Source organism: Setaria viridis, chromosome 2, assembly GCF_005286985.2.
Source record: "Setaria viridis chromosome 2, Setaria_viridis_v4.0, whole genome shotgun sequence".
NCBI lineage: Eukaryota > Viridiplantae > Streptophyta > Magnoliopsida > Poales > Poaceae > Setaria > Setaria viridis.
This window is the reverse complement of record NC_048264.2, coordinates 29,372,242-29,392,117: the sequence shown is the minus strand read 5'-3', so window position 1 is coordinate 29,392,117 and position 19,876 is coordinate 29,372,242. Positions and strand designations below refer to the sequence as shown.

Here is a 19,876-nt window from a genome sequence, read left to right as displayed (position 1 = left end):
CCATTCTGCTGGGAGGTGTAGGGGCACGACATACGAAAGAGGACACCATGGGAGAGGAAGAACGTGCGGGCCGAAGAGTTGTCAAACTCACGACCGTTGTCGCACTGGACGGCCTTCACGATGGTGCCAAACTGTGTACGAACATAGGCAAAGAAATTAGAGATAGTGGCAAATGTATCGGATTTGAGGCGAAGCGGAAATGTCCAAGCATAGTGAGAAAAATCATCAATAATTACGAGATAATATTTGTAACCAGACACGCTAGCAATAGGAGAGGTCCAAAGGTCACAATGTATTAAATCGAATTTATGAGTAGCACGAGAGCTAGATAAACTGAAAGGGAGGCGAACATGGCGCCCTAACTGGCAAGCATGACATATATGTTCATGTTTGGGTTTATTACAAGAAATAGCCTGGGTGCTAATAAGTTTGGACAATGCTTCTGAACCAAGGTGGCCGAGACGACGACGCCACAGGGTGGGTGTAGAGGTGGCTGCGAAGACTGGTGTTCTGCTGCTGGTGGACGGGAAGAATGGGTATAGATCCCCCGTGCTATTGCACCTGGCGATCACGCTCCGTGTTTGTAGATCCTTCCCAGAGAGGCCAAATGGGTCAAACTCGATAGAGCAATTGTTATTAATGGTGAACCGACGAACAGAGATCAAGTTCTTAATAATGCTAGGGGACACTAAAACATTATTTAGAACAAGAGGGCGTTGTGGTGTAGAAAACGAGTATGAGCCAGTGGAGGTGATGGGCAGGAGAGCACCATTACCGACAATAATAGAGGAAGGATCGGACCAGGAGGGTGAGCGAGGAGACGAGAGAATACCAGAGTGGGCGGTCATATGAGAACCGGCACCAGAGTCAGCATACCACTCGGTGGGTGTCGACGGCGGCGTCAAGGTCATTGTGTTGAAGTTGTTGACGAGGGACGCTTGGTCGAAGGAGCCACCTGCCATGGGGTTCCATGCCGCGTACTGCGGCGTCGCGCCGGCCGAAGAGGAAGCCGAGGAGCCTGCCACCGGGCCATAGCTGAAGCCAGGGGGCGGTGGTGGGAGCTGGTAGTACCCTCCGTGGTACGGTGCCATGTGGAGGGCCGGCTGGGGCTGCTCGAACGGCATGTATGGGGGGCGCTGCAGCTGCTGTCCAGGAAGGCCGCCGAAGCCGTGTGGCCAGAGCTGGAGAGTGCCGGACCAGGGGTTCTGTCCTGGCCAAACAACAGGCTGTCCAGCGCCCTGCACGGCGCCGTTGGGGGCGCCCTGGCCGGCGCCCGCCTTGCCGTTGTTGGTCCCGCCGTTGCCGCCGCGTCCCCGGCGGCGGTTGCGGGAGTTGTTGGAGTTGCCCGTCCTACTGCCCTGGACACCGGAACCACCAGAACCAATGCGTGGCGGCTGTGGTTTTGCCGCGAGCAGCGCCTGAGTCTCCGACGGCGGCGCGGGAGTGACGTCGTCGTGGACGTCGTTGATGTCGATCTCTTCGAGGAGCAGCAGGGTGCGTGCCTCGGCGAACGTGGGGAAGGGCGCGCGCATCTTCAGGTTGGACACCATGTGCCGGTACTTCCCATTGACGCCGCGTAGCAGGGTGAGGACAAGCTGCCTGTCGCCGATCGGATCACCGAACTCCTTGAGGGATGCCGCCATTGTTTCAAGGCGACGGCAATAATCGGTCACTGAGAGATCGCCTTGCCGGAAGGAACGGAACTCAGCCTCCAGCAGCAGTGCACGCGATTCGCGCTGGCCGAGGAACTCGTCTTCGAGGAACAGCCAGGCAGATCGGGCAGTGGGATCACGGATCAGCAGGGACTGTTGCAGATCGTTGGAGACGGTGCAGATGATCCAGGTGAGGACGCAGCTGTCCATGGTCGCCCATGCCGAGCGATCGGGGTAGGCGATGTCGGTGAGGACGTGCTCCTTCAGATTGTACTTGCCGAGCACAATCAAGAAGAGAGGCCGCCACTGACCGTAGTTGTTGGACGACTTGTCCAGCACCAGGGTGATCGCGCTCTTGATGTTGTGGAGTGCGATCGCCTGGGCGTGGAGGGTGGCGTTTTCCGCCTCCTTGGCGGTGAGGGCCATGTCGAGGGCCTCCGCCTCCTCTTGCCGTTTCTTCTCGGCGGCAGCGGCGGCGGCGGCGGCGGCGTCGTCACCGGCCATTGGGGTTCCTGGCGATGGGGATCGGCGGCAGGAAGAGTAGGAGAGGGGCCTAGCGAGGGTAGCTCAGCGGCAGGCGAGGGGATCGGCCGGCGAGGAGCTCAGCGGGGCGGCCGTGGGTGGGTGGAGCTGGCGAGCGGGTGCCCTGGCGGCGGCTAGGGTTGAGCGGAAGCGGGTCGCAGGAACGACTCGCGTGATACCATGATAGATTGTATAATGCACGATGTATTCCTCAATAGCAACAGTTGTATACATATAGACCACATGGGGAGCCGGATACGGCAGGCCCATGGGCTGTGACACGCTTACAATCCAACATAAAGAATGGAGAAAGGAGAAGAGAAAGACAATGGAGAAGGTGAACGACACACGCAGTGGCTTCCGTTTCTGAATGACAGGAACGCGGTCGGATCGACCGTGAGTTGGATAACTCCCGATTGTAATATCAGCTTTGTGGCTTTTCCAAGGTTCCTATAGAAAAAGAGAAGGCAGATGAAAATAGTGTGGCACAAAAGTAGTGGTGCAGTGGTAGTGAAAAGTGCACAACAGGTTCATTCGAGCCTTTTATCTAAAAGAATCAATTGGATCGAGTTGCTCATGAAATATGTAGAACCTGCATTTTTTTTTAAACCTTGGGAGGAGCACTACCTGATCATATAAGAAGGAGAAGTAATGCAAGTCTTACAAGAGTTGCTATTACATAAATGATTAGGAACTTAAACTCGAGATTAAAGCTAGATAACATAGAAAACTAAGATACACACGGTCCTCTGACCGCTTGCTGACAAACAGTAATCTCTCCTTGATGAACCAGAACACCTGCAATGGACTCGCCATTTTGCCGTCAAACATTCTTCTGTTTCTCTCTTTCCAAAGGTTCCAGGCCGTGTACATAAGCAGCGCAGTAACATTTCTATTTCTTCTTTGTGCATTCGGGAGATGACGAAGTGACTGCTGCTACCAGTCCTCAATTGAAACTCCATCAGCGGCACTTGGATGAGGCCTCCTGACCATGAGCACATATGTGCCCAAACTTCTCTCGCATAGACACAGTGCAAACACAAGCGTACCGCATTCTCCTGTTGCTGATCACACATAGCACAAACCGAATTGCATGGCCAATTCCTAGCCGCCAACTTGTCTGCTGTCAAGATTTTGCTAGGCATTAGTAGCCAAGCAAAGAATTTGTGCATTCCTTCAGCATGCGCCTTCCATGTATATGCATCAATGAAACTGCTATATGATCGTGTAAACTGCGCCATGTATGCAAATCTAGATGTGTAGGCCCATCAGCCATCCAACGCCATGCAATCTCATCGATCTGATCAGTGAACTCAATGTTCTGAACTAAAGCCACGTTTGGCAGGGCTTATTTCAGTTTTGGCTTCACCTATTTTGCACAAAACGAGGTACTGTAGCGTGAAGCCATTTTGCAAGCCGATGCTAAAATAAATTAGAAGTCAGGTGAAGGTACTATTTTTAGCTTCACCGGCTTTGGCTTCACTAGTGAAGTCATTTTGGGAGAAGCCCTCCCAAACGACCCTAAATCCCATAGCGTGATAAACTCTTCCATCTCCTCCATCGAGTTCATGCGCCACAGTCCCTTTATCCTTTTGTGATTCTCCAATTCATCTTTGACCTTCTTGTTATTCCTCCACGCCAGCTTAAAAAGGCCACGCGCAATGTCCATCGGCGCACGCCCCTGCAACAGCATGAATCATCGATGGATGGCACAACAATACTACGTTATGTGAGCAGGTGTGGCGATGCTCTCGATTACATCGAGGAGGATCGTAAGATCTCTCTGTTTGGAGTACGCCTGCCTCTGTTAATCTTCAGGACGTTACGTTTATGCACGCCTTGAGATGGCTCTCAGGAGCACTTGGGCCCACCGCGCTTGGTCTTCCAGTTGTTGTAGCAGGGGCACTCGCCCTTGTTGCCGTAGTATCCCGACGGCACGCACAGGCAGGTGTTGTAGCACTTGTTGCAGAAGAAGAGGCACGGCTTCCTGTACTGCGTGTTCCCGCACCGCCGCGTGCACTCCGGCGAGCACTCTGCAATGCAAACGCACGCGAGATCCATCATCTATCGGTCACACACAGCCATTAATTATTAGGTTAGTATAACCAACCATGCAAACAAACTACTCCCTCCGTTCTAAACTAAAAATTATATAGGTCGTTATGCAAAGATATTATTATGTATCTAAACATATGGTCTATCTAAGTGTATAATAAAGTCCATGAATCTAATAAAGCTAAAACAACCTATAATTTAGGATGGAGAGAGTACTGAATATTGATTCTCATCTCTTTTGTCTTAATTTTGTAGAACTAGCTAATTTGTGACTCTATATGGTTGAAGAAGATGATGGACAACATGAGAGAAAAGGAAGCGCGGGCCCGGGGCACTTACGGTAGCTTTTGATACTGCCCGGTCCTCCCTGCAAAACGACAACAAGGATCCGCGAGAGCACGTATATCAGCAATGGATAAACTTGAAGTTTGTGAAGGAGGGCTGAAAACGTGAGATCCGAAGAGATAGCAGTGCAGACCTTGCTCACTTTGTACACATTGTCGTCATGCTCGTCGGATCCTCGAGCCAGCACCTGACCGCAACGTAACAACCGCATGAGCCACTCGGGCGAACTACTTCCGAGTAAACAATAATCTGCACTTACGGCCATTACATTGATCTGATCTCACCTCGTGCTTGGCCATGGCGACGGCGAGGAGGATCAGCAGCCTACCGGCGAGAGCCATTCCGCAGGAATTTCCCAAAAGAAGGGCTGTGTGTGTGTGATGTGGAGTGAAGCAGAGGAGATAGACTTCGGTCTGTTGCGACGACGGGTGAGTGAGCTGGAAGATGTGGACGTATTTATAGGCCAAGCCGTGGAATGGTCCGTGGACAGTGGAAGCTGCATGCGCTGCCCCATTTGTTACCTTGAAAAAGCTAGGCTTGGAGAGAAAGGGGTCGGAGGGAATGCGTCAAAAGGAATGCTTTGAGCCCCTGCCTAGCAGCTGCGCATGTTCATCCTATCTAACCTTTTATATACATAGCTTATTGAGCAAATGATTCTATGTCTAGTTTTAGTCCGTGGATCATCAGGACGTTTTCAGAGCTTCTTTCTTTCTGTCTGTCTTTCTTTCTTTTTCTAAACTGAATATTTCCAAGTAAAATCTAACAAGGCCTGGCTGAAAATACTTCTTTGGCCACACTACTTCATAGCGTTATTGTAGTACCAACATGCTTTATGAAAAATGGATGGCGTGGCTCTGAAGCCGGCGATCTGCATAGTGAGTGCCGACTGCCGTTGCACCGACTGGGGGTGTTTGGATACACCCTGCTAAAATTTAGCACCTGTCACATCGGATATTTGGATACTAATTAGGAGTATTAAACGTAGGCTAATTATAAAATTAATTGCACAGATGGAGTCTAATTCGCGAGACGAATCTATTAAGTCTAATTAGTTCATGATTTGACAATGTGGTGCTACAGTAACTATTTGCTAATGATGAATTAATTAGGTTTAATAGATTCGTCTCGCAAATTAGCACAGGGTTTTGCAATTAGTTTTATAATTAGCTCATGTTTAGTTCTCCTAATTAGCATCCGAACATTCAATGTGACACCGCTAAAGTTTAGCATCTAGGATCCAAACACCGCTGAACAGGTTGAGGTCTGTCTTTTGGGGCGGGGAGTGCAGAATAGATTCGTCTGTTTCGATCCGGAATTATGCTCAGCGCCGCTCGATCGTAAAATATGGGCGGTGCTGATGCCTGGTGCATGCAAGCTAGCTGTTGAGCTTTCCGCGGTAGCTGCGTAGGCGCGGTGATGCCAGTTTGGCAAGCGCGCGCGCGGCGCATGTGCCGCTTTACGTGGGCGTACGCTCAGCACGGAACACCAGCAAGTGAGCCTGTAATGAGGGAGACTACGATGGCGCCCCTAATACTAAGCGCATCAGAAGAGTGTCAGTGTTAGGCATCATCATGAGCTAAAACGCATAAGAACTAGCAGGATGGCCCGCGCCTTTTTTTACTTGAAAAAATATTTAAATGATTTTGTGTTTAATACTTTTTGTTGCCACAGCCACAGATTGGACACAATGTGTAGATAAAATTGGAAATTGGTGCAGCAACTTTAAAATTGAAGGGGCAAGAACATGTCTAATGCGTAGAGAGAGCTTGTGTAACACCAGTGTTATTAAAAGCCAAAGAAAGCTATTATTGGGTTAATAAAGAAATTTGTCTTAAAAAGAGGGATAATGAACTAAGTGCAAATTTGAGTCAAATTTGGTCAAATATTCAAATTAAAGATTCAAATTTGGAGAAATTTGACCAAATGAGAAATCAAGAGTTTGAAGTATTTATAATTCAAGGGAATAAATTTTGAGAGAAAATTCAAGTCCAAAGTACCTCAAATTTGAAGTCAAAGAGGTTGACTAGAGTCAACTTAGTCCAATTCAGAAAATCTGTTAGTCTGAAAATATGATCAAGTGACCAATTTTGGATTTGATTTCTGAATAAAATCACATATGTACCTTGGATGTTTTTGAACTTCAAATGATCTTGGGTACCCAGTGAGTTTTTTGGACATGTTGTTGGATAGGGATGAGAGGGTTTTCAAATTTAAATTGACGTTCAAAGATTAAACGTTCACACTGTTGGGGGCTCACTGATGAAACTGAATGGCAATTGCCATTGGACTCTGAAAGCAGTAATGAGTAGCTTAATTTGGTTAAATATTTTTAAGAATTTAGCAGAAACACTTTGGACAAGATCATGCAAAATGGAATTCATAGTATATGGGTAACATATTACATTAGTTATTGAACAATGAAAAATGAGTTTGGATATTTATTTGGGAGTTCAAAAATTGAACTCTGCACTGGCTGTTTAACTGAAGAGTGTGTTCAAAGGGTTCAGTTTTAGCTCGAGTTTTCCCCAAAGTTCAGAGGTCATTATCTCCAAATATGTTGCTTGTTGGAATAAAATCCCTATCTATGGTTTGTTGTTGACTGAACCATATACGACATTGTTTAAAGGATCAGGAGGAATTGGAGTATGGTTTGGATAGAAATCAGTGAAGTACAGGCCGGGTATTAAGCAAGTTCTTGGCTCTGTTAACCGCCTCCTCCAGCTGCTTGCCTGCCAGCTTGCCGGAGCGCCGCCGCCTGTCTTCGCGTGGCCCTCACGCAGCTGCCGCCTTGCCATCCAAGACTCCTCCGCGTCGCGCACACGCCACCGAGCCACAGCTGGCCTCTTTACCGCCTTCCCCGGCCTATAAAGATCCAAGCGCCGCCGCCATCTCTTTCTTTTTCCCCACCGCAAGAGCACAAGCTGCCTCGCGCTCGATTCCGGTAGTCTTGCTGCATATTGATCCAATTCCTCGCGCCCACAGCTCCTCCACAACCCATTACACGCCCCACACCCCTCCTTTTTGCAGCTAACCGCCGGCCAAGTCGATCTCGTCGTTGTTTCCGTCCGTCGGCCGCCATAGACACCCTCACGGTGAAGCTTTTATAAATAAAAGAAAAGGTTTAAGGTTAGGTTAGTTAAATAATAATTTGAGGGTTTGGGTAGTTTAGTGTTGGTTTGCATCTTTATCATGAAAATAAGTTGTATAGTTTTGCATATTCCAACGGTGACTTAGCATCGAAAGCTCCTGGAGTAAAATTTATGAATTATCTGAAGAACCTCGTACTAAAATTTGTGAATTATCTGAAGAACTTCAGAAGTACGAGGAAGCTATTGAGGTATTTGCTCCTATATTTGAAGGGTCTTCTGAAGATACTAAAATTTTTATGACCCCAGGTAAGCCCCGGAGCATCTACACCTATTAATTTCAGAAACTCATTTCATGTGTCCAAATTATTGGTTATTTCCTACTTATGTATTAAGTCTAGGAGTTGATTGAAAACCTACTTTTATGCACAACCCAATCCAACCTTGATTGTTAGAACATCTTTGCCACCTGTTCAAGAATAATTAGTAATTGTCCCATGCTTAGCCATGCTTAGATACTACCCTTGAGTAACAACTATTGCTCGAACCCTTAAGGAAAATATTGTGATACACTTAACTCAAGGAAATGGCCTGGTTTTGAAAGATGTGGACAGAAGCTAGAGATGGTAGCTCTGTTTACTGAGAATGAAATTGATTAACGCTCGTCCGTTGTTTTAACTGCTGATCAAGTGATTTTACTTGGTTGCTTACTGCCATTGGGAACCAGCAAGTCCGGTAGGTTAGTTGGCTCTTAGGGTGGAAATATATTTACCCTACCTGGCGTGGGTGCATGGTGAGGGCGTAGCCTGAAACTCACATAGAGATCAGGCCAGACGTGGAGTCCTATGTGGGGGTGTGTTCCCAGGTTTGGGTAATTATATTTCCAGTCTTTTGGTACAAGTAATCGAAAGGTCGTTGCGTAAAGCCCTATCAGCTATGCGTGGCTGGTGATTAGGTATCTCCTGCATGATGTAAATCGGTCCGGATCGTTGCAATTCGCGGTTATAAATGCGCTTGATCAGTGTTAAGCATTGTAGATGAAACAAGTTGAATATGATATTTTTCCTTGAATTAATATTGTTGTACGATGTTTTAGTACCACTCAATTGATCAAATGTTGTATTCACCTAGACTGGTTAGGTAAGAATTAATTGTTATTAAAATGACAAAACTAAGGTTTCACAAGTGGTAAGCTTTTCACAAAATGTTGAGTCAGCCAGCCCACCAAAAAGCCTTCATACTCCTTGAAGTCATAATTATTTTATACTGGTTAGACGGGTCAGTCTTGCTCAATACCTTCATACTTAGGGGATTCTTAAAGTCATAATTATTTTATACTGGTTGGATAGGTCAGCCTTGCTGAGTAACTTCGTACTTAGGGGATCCTTTAACTTGTTTACAGAAGGTCTGAAGCTATCTTCCGAGGAAAACCCGAAGAACTAGGGTATTTATGAGTCTCAAAATACCTAGTACTGGACCGTAGATGTTTAATTACTTTATAACAGTACTATCCCTAGCTTGTATTTAAGTTTGAAAACTTTTTAGAATGGTTTGACTTGCACTTAGGTTTGTTTCAATCTACAGTAGTAAGTATTATGTAAAAAGGTAATATTTGTTGATGCCTTCCATTCGTGGAAGTGATCCTAATGTATGACCGAGATTCAAGTTGTACGTGGATGATTCGGGTTGTCCTAGGGACACTTGACGGACTACCGGATTTAAATTGTTTTAAGTGCGTTTATAGATAATTACTGTTCCGACAGTGATTAGGCACACTTAAACTAGTTTAAGTTGGTCGGTTCCGCCACAGCTCGGAATTCGAAGTATATTTAAATCTATCCCTTTCCTTACTCTTTCTGTAAAATTAGTCAGCATCACAACTCATCATTCCGTCATCATCATCTGCATATCAACTACAAAATCAAAGTTCCCTTTATCAAGATAGATTTTTGCCCTTCACATCATCGATGAACCACCTGGGATACCATGTGGCTGCTAGAGGAACTCGGCCCAAAGTAATCTTCCTCGTGGCATCTACTCCCCTTCGATCATTAACTAAAAATGAATCCCACTTCCATTGTCATGTGTCGCTAGAGGTGACACAGCATTTATTTTGTTCTCTACTGAGAGAGGATTGTTTCTGTGCAGCAGTGCAGTGCAGCTGCGCAGGAGAGCCGATGTGTCACGCTAGCTCTCGCGTTGTAGTCTTATTGTCTTAAGCATCACGTGGCCACTCTAATCACGTTTCTGGTTGCTGGGTCGATCTTGTGCTCCTTCAAATTGAGTTATACGTGCGGTATTGAGCACCTTTATGCCCAAATTGTGATGCTCGTTCTTGTCCTCAGATTGAGTTTCACCCCCACAAAAATCAGGTTCCTTGTTGCCAATTGACCTAATCTGTTCAACCCAAGTGATTTCCTCATCATTGCATTGAGCTCGCTCTCATCCAAATCAAGATCATTATTGGTAGGTACATGCAGCAATGACGGACGTCCTCGGCAAGCTGCACGCCATGATATCTCGATGGCGCATGTCCTCGGCAGCTCGGCCTTCTTTTGCCATGCGTATGGTCTTGCCCTCGTGAACCTTATGATGTAAAGCTCTAGCTAAAAGCATGGAATTAATCTGGAACCTTATGACTTTTCTGTTATTTGAAATAAAGTTGTACTCTATCTGATGATGGTTCTATTATTTCTATGCGTATAAAAAGAGTTGTACTTCTATACTATTGCCATCCATATGTAACAAATCAATTTGAGAGGACCTTTTGTGTTATTCTAAACCGTTAGATCATCATTAAAGTCTATCGTGCATATTCTTGTGTATATAAATCCATAGTCACTCCAAGTTGTTCCTTTGCACATATATTGTAATATGGTCACACACCGAATCCTTGACCCTGCAATTTCCTCGCATGAACTGCATGGCTCGTGCAGGCCGCTCAACATCAAAATTAGAATATTCCAAGCCCACTAATTTTGAGGGGCCACCCTAAGGAACAATTATCCCACTAAAGCATGCTACAATCTAGTCTTTTTCACGTCAAACCTAACAGCTCATAACCAGAGGATCAAATAAAGCATTTACGAAAAAAGGGTCTTGTGGTCATGATGCCTCACCTTCCATCACGCGGGCATAGATGCAATCAACATTTAGCGAAACTGCGACTTAGCGCGAGCTGCGAAGCATTAATGGTTATGGTAATTACATTGTGAAGTATAACTATATTTTTCATATTTGTATTTGCACCAGGGCCTGGTAAACTTAGGTACGGGCCTGCCAATGTGTTGTTGTTGCTGCTTAGACTTGACCTAGAACCATAGGGATTGTGCTGCGCCTTTTGCATGGCTGCGCTAGGATTGATAACACCATTACTCCCTAAGTACCACCAAGTACTCTGTTTTTGAACAAATTATTAGTTCTCTGAATGTTAATTAGATTCTTTATTTTTGAAATTGGTAGGTCGGTATTTTTAGGCCTTTTGAAAAATGTCAATGTTAGTGTGTCATATTTTAAAAATACCAATTCCTATCATAACATATCATGCTGATAGATTAGTACCACTTTTTTAGTATACATATATGAATACCTAATATTCTAACGGAGTATTTAGATATAATGAATTTTGATCGAAATTCCTATATAGTGCCTGTAAGTTATTTAGTACTCCCTCTGTTCCAAATTGCAGGTTGTTTTGACTTTTCTAGGTTCATATATATTATTATGTATAATATCTATGAATCTAGAAAAGTCAAAACGTAATAGTATATACGAACCTAGAAAAGCCAAAACGATATGCAATTTGGAACGGAGGGAGTATCAAACAAACGCTTACACATTTTTTTATTAGATTTATCAGCCCCTTAGACCAAGGTGCAAAGCCCCGAACATTATATGGAAGAGGCTATATATCGATATTTAAGCAATATTAAATTAACCACACAATCGATGGATATTAGAACTTGCTTTGGATAGGCTTGTCTAATCTTTAAATGTCATTGCTAACTTAGTAAAAGATACACTAAAAAAGGTTGCCTGTCATCGAACCGTAACATCAAAGAAGAATGTATTTTCATAACTTTAGGTGATACTTGGGCACGGCTTTTGTAGTTGACATTTTACTGTCTATACGGTGCATGCATGCTGTTACATTGAAGGCCATGGTCTTTTGAGGAGGCCTAGCGCAAAAGGAAGGCATGTGACGTTCAAAGAAAAAAAAAGACATATCAGGTATTAGATTAGAATAGGACTCCTAGTGCCAAAAGAAGGCAGTAATATTTTTCTAATTCCTTTCCAAACTTGCTCTGTTGCGTCCAAACTATTAATTGTATTTGACATGGATTCTTTTCTCGATTGACATAAACCGTTAGATCATCATAAAATCCAACGGTATATATCCTTCTCTTTTTTCGATGAAATATAGACCGTTAATATGGATTCTTTAGAATAATATAGGCCGTTAGATCTTCATAAAATCCAACGGTGTACGTTCTTCTCTTTTTTCGATTAATGTGGGAATTTCTAGACCTTCTCGACGAACGTGGTGGCTTCTTTTAACTGTTGTATTAAGATAATAAATAGATGGTGCACCGACGACAGGTGTACCTAAGCTGATAGGTCGAGTAACCGGGCGAAATTGGCAAAGTTTTGCTTGTACTTTGTATAGTATAACTAAGTACGATGAAAGATACTACGCCCTCCGTTCCAAATTGTAGATCGTTTTGGCATTTCTAGGTGCATAATATTTGCTATACACCTACATATACTCTATATCTATATGCATAATTATATCTACGAACCTAGAAAAGTTAAAACGATCTACAATTTGGAACGGATGGAGTACTACTCTAATTGAACACTGATCAGGTCGCCCCTGCACGAGTGCATGCATGTCGGGAATCAGCTGGATTAAGATCGCCTCGCGTCTCCCACGTTCACTCCGAGCTCATCTCAGCAATTGTACAACAGTGTAGATGGTTGATGTCTGTGAAGACTTGCCACGTCACACACAAACAGCAAAACAGACAGTTTGTACAATGGTTCATCTGTAAACTAATTAATTCATACAAGAACCTCATAAATCATGGTGATCAAGTGTAAACATAATCTTTGTACACTATTTTGTTGCTTTTGTGAGAATACATGACGTATGCCGTTTGAGAGAATGCAAACCTATCTAAAGGACTAATATGTAACATTTTGATTTTGATTCATACCCTTCTAGCCTGCCTAAAAGAACTTTATGTAATTTCTATCTTTATTAGGGTCACAATGTAACATGGTGAAGATATTTCTCAAAGAGTCCATGACCCTCCTGTTCTGTCCCGTCTCTCCCGTTGACTCTCGTTCTCTCTCCCGTTTCGATCTGGGCGAGGCGGCCAGCAGCCCAACAGCAAGACTTCGCTTGGCCGGCGCAACGTCCGTTTGCCTGCGCAGCTCCGCTTGGCCGGCGTGGCGCGGGGTCCGACGGGCGGTGCGGACCGACTCCGCGCTGCGGCTCGGCACCGGCCAGCGCATGCGGCTGGCTGGTGGCACGGAGCCGGTGACCGACGGCCACCACGCGCATGTTGAGAGAAGGTACTCCATTACTGATTTTTCCATACCAAAAGAAGTATAGCCGCAGCAGATCTTGCCTCGCCGTCGTCAGGTGAAGTCGACGCGTACAACGCGCGACGACCCGTCTGTTGCTTCTCGGAGCACGAGCCCCGACCGTCGTCTCACGAGACGACGGCTCTCTTCTTCCTCTTCATTAAACACTGTTCACATCAGCTCGATTTGCTTGCGTAGACGGTATAAAGACGGTAGCCGTCTGTGCGCTGTACGTGCCCGTGCTCTCCATTATTATAACTTGATGCCGACTACTGTCCCTTGAATCTCTTGGTCGATCGGGGACGATGCGTCGTCTTAGATTTTGTTTGGTTTGGTGCAGTCGTCCTTGGGGTTCTGCATCTGATTTCACAAGCATATACGCTGAAAGCCTGAAACCAAACTGATTTGCTGTCGTGCAAAGTACTGTTCCATCTCGTGGTTTTATTCCCTGCCTGACCGGGGAATTTTTTTTTCTAAATCCGTCACAGCAGCGCCACTCCTCATCACACTCTATATATCATCTTCTGCATTGATCGATGTGCACGCTTAATCGCGAGTGACTGAACCGACACAGGCTATATGAAGAAGGCACACAGACACAGGGGAGACGTCCAAACAACGAACGTACGGCCAGCAATCGTGGTCGATCCACGTTCACCGCACACTTATATCGCTCACATTATAACCTCGCGCTGCTGGCCTGCTGCAAGTCTCTGCAACTGCAACCCGCTGGTGTAAACCGCGACGCGTCGCAGAACACACGGGTCCATCGATCTGGCTGGAGCTAGAGAATGCTGCTAGATGCTGGGTCACAGTCATGCGTGCATGCAGGGCACATGGGTCAGCTGGCCACGACAAGAACAGCCGTGGCTTCTATGGTTTCGTCGTCCCGGCTGGACCCAGACATTTTTGCTAACTCCGCCGCGCGCGGACTCTTATCAGATCCACGACGGGTTCTTGATACACGGTGACTGTTTTTCACCGCAGGCTGGGTTTGCGCGCCATCGAGCGGTTGTTATCGAATGACGAATGTGTTTGATGGATTCGTGGCCCCTGGGGTTTTATTTATACAGATGAACTGGCGATGCATGCGCATCCGCTCTCCCCCGGCTCGAATTGATCTTTCCCCGGCAAGCTTTTGTCGGGGGGCTCCGCCTTACGGCCTCGTACGAGCCCACGCTCAAGAAATGAGAAGCCCATACTTGGGTGAATGTAGCCCACCCAGTCCTAGGTTTATATAGTACAAGACAAAGCCGAAAAAGGGCGTACTGGACTCTGGACCGCGATGAAGCAGCTCGTTCGATGGGCCGGGTGTATATTTGGGCCCAAATACGGATTCAGTTTGTCGTGTATATTTCGAACCTGGCCCACGGCCCATATGATAATCAACAGAGCCCATCTTACGGAATACGGCCTACACTAGCTAACCTCGCCACCGTTCACTTCCTCTCTCTCCCCCAGGGAAATGATGGTGAAACCGTCCGTCGTCCTTCGCCTAGGCTCTTCTTCCCGTCGCCCACCAGGCCACCATGCACGACCCAAGGAAACATTAGTGATGCTGGGGGCCGTGAGTGGGAACAGTGTCCGGTCATGCTCACTAACACATGCTGACGACCCGACGTGCAGCTGCCGCTAGCCTTGTCCGTCGTGCAATCCCGCCCCCACGAAAAAGCACCGAATTACCACTGTACCACCGCTACATCACAGGCACCCCAATTTTTCACCTCCCCTGACATCCGGGCCTCTTCACGGGAACCGGATCTGGTGGCACTGCACCACCACGCACGCACGCACCGCTCGTTCGTTCTGCAGTCCAATCAGTCACCGTGGCTCCGGCCCAATTTAATTTTGGCGTGGTCACGCTCGCCCCCGTCGTCCGTCCCCGGCCGTAACGTAACCCACCCCCACAGCACCGGCAGGCGGCCACAGGACAGCAACATTAACCCGATCACATTGCGCTCGCAGGCGGCAGCAGCAGCACCGGGGAGGAGGAGGCGGGGACAGCGCGGCTCGGCATCGCATCAATCCTTTCCACGGGCCACGCACGAGCGACACCGGCGGCGTGCGTGCTGTCAGCGGCGATAACTCGCCATTAACTAGCCCCCCTCTGTGACAGCCGAGGCCAGCTCGCCCGCGCCGGTGTCAACCTGACACAAACCGTGCCCCGGTCGGCATCCCGATCGATAGATCCGGCGTTTGTTCGCAAACGACATGTCTTCCGGCTTCCGCCCCCCGATCCGGCGTCAGAGCGGCTTGGTCGCGGGACCGCGTGCTCGCTCGCTCGGGATAACGGCTGCGGGACACGGACGGACTCACTGCTGGCAGCAGCAGGCGCGGAGGACATGCTGCCGTGCCTTGCCTACGTGGTGTGCTTGGCCTCTTTCACTGTTAGCTTAGCTAGTAGCTTGTTTGAGGTGGTCCGATCAAGGAGGGTAGGGAGTGAGTTGAAATGCTGCTCGAGTCTTCTGTTGAAGGGGGGCCGAGGGGAGGGAGAGGGAACCTTGCCGCCGTGCGTCTGCACGTACCGCCGGGGAGAACGTACATTGTTGACCGGTCGAGCTGCGTGCCATCGTCTTCGTTCTTGAATGCTAGTGGGTCTGCATGCTACTTGTGCTAAACAGTGCCGAGCATCCGCACAATAATCTTCATCTGCAACTGCAATGATCACTGCACCAAAAAAACACAATTGCGAAACAGTAATCAGGCAGCATTTGGAAACCCAGCTCGCTCTAATTTCCCCGACACCTCCACATCTGAACCGTCGAACATCGACCGGACGGACGGGTGCCCTGTGCTCTCTGGCAGCTCCAAGTCCTGGCCCACGGCCCCCTACCCCGAACCCACCGATCGCCACCGCGGCCTGTCATGTGCGGCGGCAGCGCCCACCACCAGGGCATCGGCAGTTCGTCGGCCGCCCCCATGCACGAGGCCACCAGCGACGTGCCCCCATCCGACCAACAACCCAACACGGCAAACCAAACCACCCCGGATCCAGTTCTGAACCTCTCCGTCTCCATCCATCTGCCGCCAGGGAGCCAGGCCGAGGAGCTGGAGGCCGGGAGCCCCACAGGCGCAGACGCAGACGCAGCGAGAGCTACCCTTCCCTCCCTCCCCGCTCCCCGGCTCCCCAGTCCCCACCCGGCCCGCGCCCACTGCCCTGCCCCCGCGCGCGCAACCAACGTACGCGGCCGCGCGGCGTGGTGGCAGCTGGCGACCACCGTCTCGGCCGCGCTGATGAGCAGCACTCCAGGAGCCGGCAGCCGCCGAGGCGCCGCTCCCCACGTGGTGGGGGGCCCGCCCGCCCTTGCGGCCGGCCGGCTGGTTTTTACAGCGCCACCAACTGTTTCGTTTCGTCGTGCGCCTGTTCTGCACTGCTTCTGCTCGCGCTCGCTCCAGGGACGCTGGGACAGCATGTGCGCTTAGCGCGCAGAATTCAGTTCTCCGTGATCTGCCCCGGCTGTCGCCGGGGGTTGCATAGGCGCTGGACCAGAAACATTCTGAGCCCCAGCCTCGAGCCCGGTCGGCCTTGGCCCTGGCCGGGCCTCAGCTCAAACCCCCCGCGCGGCTTAGGCAGTATGCACCAACGATGTATCACTAGAACATGGAACTCCTCTAATCTAAAAAAAGAAACACTCTAGCTCATGAATTGCTCGTTTACGGTTTACTCGTACCTTACGAGCGGCACCGGTTGTCCGGCTCTCGTGTAGCCACAGGCCACAGACGCGCTCGCGCTGTCCTGTTCTTTTGACCCCCACCTCTGCGTACAACGCTGCAATCGGCAACGCTACCGGTATCTGTATTTACTGCGTCACCAGGCACGCCATGGGCATCGCTGTGCCTGTGCTGCACTGTACCACAACCACAAAAGCGTCAAAGCCCCCCTACACGGCTACACCACCTCACGTCCAAAACCATCAAGTGCATGCCAGGCCGAAACGGTGCTAGTAACACACTGCTCCATTTAATTACTTCACCCGGGCCAGCGCCGTGCCAATCCGACGGCCGATTCCGCGCGCGCGTGGCGATCGGGGATGGGAGTCATCACGCGTGCACGTAATCCGTTTCGGCCGGATCTTCGCCCCCCTGCGTGATGCCCTTCCAACCACCGCACCATCAGGGAGTAAATGGCCAAATTTATGAGCACCACCTGTTCCATTTAGACCTTGCTTCCGTGTCATCACCCCTCGCTCTGACCCCTCTTCCGTTTCCGAGTTCCTCCGTGGGGGAGGGCCGGCCAGGCGGACCTACGCGCACGCATACGTTCCAAAAGTCTCCGGGCGCCGCACGCCTAAGCCAGGAGGGGCTCGTAACGTAACGTAAGAGCCATTTTCCGTACTGCAAATATCAACGACTAGTTTTCTCTCTAAAAATATACATTATCCATCCACTTCAACAGTCTCTTCATTTTGCACTCTCCATTCTGACAATTACTGCGTGTGGAACTCACATTTTGACAAGGTAAATTGGCTTGCCAAGTTTAGAAGTGTGAGGAAAAGTTTGGATGGGACGAAGAACTGAATAGCAATTATGTTGGACCACCATTTTTTTACTAACTTCCCAAATTTGGACTTGGAGAGTTAAATAGCAACTCTGTCGGAGTTGCTCTAACGCGACCCCCCACCCCGAAACGGCTGACGCTGCCTGAATGCCCCATGGTTGATGGCAGCTTTGTTCGTGACTGTGTTCTGGTTCTGGAGTTATGCAATGATCGTGGGTGGATTATTAGTTAAGGTTTTGATTTGGATATAAGGCCAGTCTCAATGGTTTGACTAGCTGTAGCCTTGTACTATAGTACTTCTCTATCAATGGCATGGGCTCTCCGGACGATACAACGGAGATACACTCAGGAGCTGACTTTTTCACAACATTATCCGATGGAAAGATTGTAGAATCGTAATTGAACTGTGCATTACTTGGTGGCACCTGTAGAAGTTGAATTGCTCTCCAAAGTACATTCTCCATCTCAAATTGTAGTTTGTTTCGGATTTTCTAGAAACATAGTTTTTCCACTACCAAACAAAACATTCAGGAACTACGGACTATTCGTGTCGGTTCAAACAAAGGTTTGGTCTTCATGAAGTATTTCAAAATTCTTGTGTAGTAGCTTGATCCATAAAAATTTTGGGGAATATAACATGATGCCAACCTCATGGGAAACTTATCTTTGCATGTATTTCTCTCCTTTTTAATTCATGTGTTTATCTAAATGTTCAATTAGAGAATGTCATGCCTTCTCTATTCCTGTAATATTACAAATGACATGCAACTCCATTCCTATATTTTTTCTATCTGTGTTTTGGGAATCATGCATTGCAAAGAGGAGCATCATGGTACATGACCAAAAGTTTCCTAACAATGATAATTTTTTTTAAAACACCGTACATGAGCAGACACTCACAATGAAGCATGCACACTCGTTCCTATGATTATGTGTCTACAGCCTTGTTGGGAACGGTTTATCAGGAATGTTTTTGCACAATAATCTATCTTTTAAAAGAAAAAAAATCCTAATCATCTAGGAAACGATAATTAGCTAAGAAAATTACTAAAAATGAAACAATAACGATTGGCAACAGGTAACCATTGGGAAATTAATACCGCTATACATGATTAACTTTCATATGACATGCTGATGTATGACGATGTATACAGTAGCTTTCCAACGAAATTTGTGTCACCTAAAATTTCTCAAATGTGAAATGGCCATTGAGCGATCAGAATGCAAATGGAATAGGTTGGGTTTTAAGGCCAGATTGAAGGCAAACTCAAATTATTGAACAATGAATGATGATGTATATCAACAATATATCATCACATACATAAAATTTGTGAGAACAACGAAGACACCTTAAAGTTTAAATGGATGGTTGAATCGACTGTTAAACAAAAACAACCATTGGTCATGGTTTACTCTGTTATTACGAAATCGCTTGGTTCTTAGCTATATATTAAAGAATTTATCAACTATGGATTAGAGTGCATATGTTATCATTAACTATATTTCAAGAAATAGTGTAATTCAATTAATTCTTGTCATCACATGATATTGAACTACTATATTTGCCTAGTTGGTGACAACTTGTTTTAGTTGGTGACAACTTATATAACAACTGCTTGCATATGGTGACGTTGTAAATTGCACCTCAGGCCGATGTTCACAAAACTAAAAATGACGCCACAATTGGCAGAGCTTGACTAGGACTTTTAAAGGGACCAATTCGACAAAAACCATGCTTGATTTGATTTTTTGCATATACAAGATGAGGAAATAAAAAGAAAATAATTTTGGAGGAAGTATAAAAGGAATCTGCTAGCAGTGTGTTACATATGATAAAAATCTTAGCATGTGGTCAAACGAAAACAGACATTGGTCATGGGTTCCCCTATGTGGTCACACTAGCGTTGATTCTTAACCCCGAGAGGTCTGTATGAACTAAGAATGCAACCGTGTGGACAAATCCAAGTGCATATTTGTTTTCAAAAAAGAATCCAAGCGTGTATATATGTCGTCATCATCTATCTCTAAGAAATACCAGTATTTTATTGAGTATAAAATATTTAATTCTTGTAGTTGTGAAATTGCATTGAATATCTTATAGTTGGTGCCAACTGTATAACAACGGCTTA

The 19,876-nt window shown here is 47.1% G+C and overlaps 1 protein-coding gene across 3 annotated transcripts; it reads right to left on the bottom strand.

The window, feature by feature from the left end:
• Positions 1-3,475: 3,475 nt before the first annotated feature.
• On the bottom strand, positions 3,476-5,027 carry LOC117845962 (gibberellin-regulated protein 6). Of its 3 annotated transcripts, XM_034727058.2 has the most exons (4): positions 4,859-5,027; positions 4,708-4,761; positions 4,569-4,596; positions 3,476-4,207 (listed from the first exon to the last, which is right to left on the bottom strand). In XM_034727058.2, the coding sequence occupies exons 1-4, from the start codon at positions 4,913-4,915 to the stop codon at positions 4,026-4,028; spliced, it is 321 nt and encodes a 106-aa protein (XP_034582949.1). In that variant the 5' UTR covers positions 4,916-5,027; the 3' UTR covers positions 3,476-4,025. The 3 variants fall into 3 exon arrangements, with proteins under 3 accessions (XP_034582949.1, XP_072148323.1, XP_072148324.1); XM_072292222.1 differs by having other exon boundaries at positions 4,569-4,761; XM_072292223.1 differs by having other exon boundaries at positions 4,708-4,989.
• Between the last annotated feature and the right edge of the window lie 14,849 nt (positions 5,028-19,876).

Coding starts and splice junctions, on each gene's coding strand:
- LOC117845962 (XM_072292222.1), bottom strand. CDS start 4,915: ATGGCTCTCGCCGGTAGGCTGCTGATCCTCCTCGCCGTCGCCATGGCC. Junction 4,762..4,858: donor TCGCCATGGCCAAGCACGAG/GTGAGATCAGAT, acceptor CGTTGCGGTCAG/GTGCTGGCTCGAGGATCCGA. Junction 4,208..4,568: donor GGGCAGTATCAAAAGCTACC/GTAAGTGCCCCG, acceptor TTTGCATTGCAG/AGTGCTCGCCGGAGTGCACG.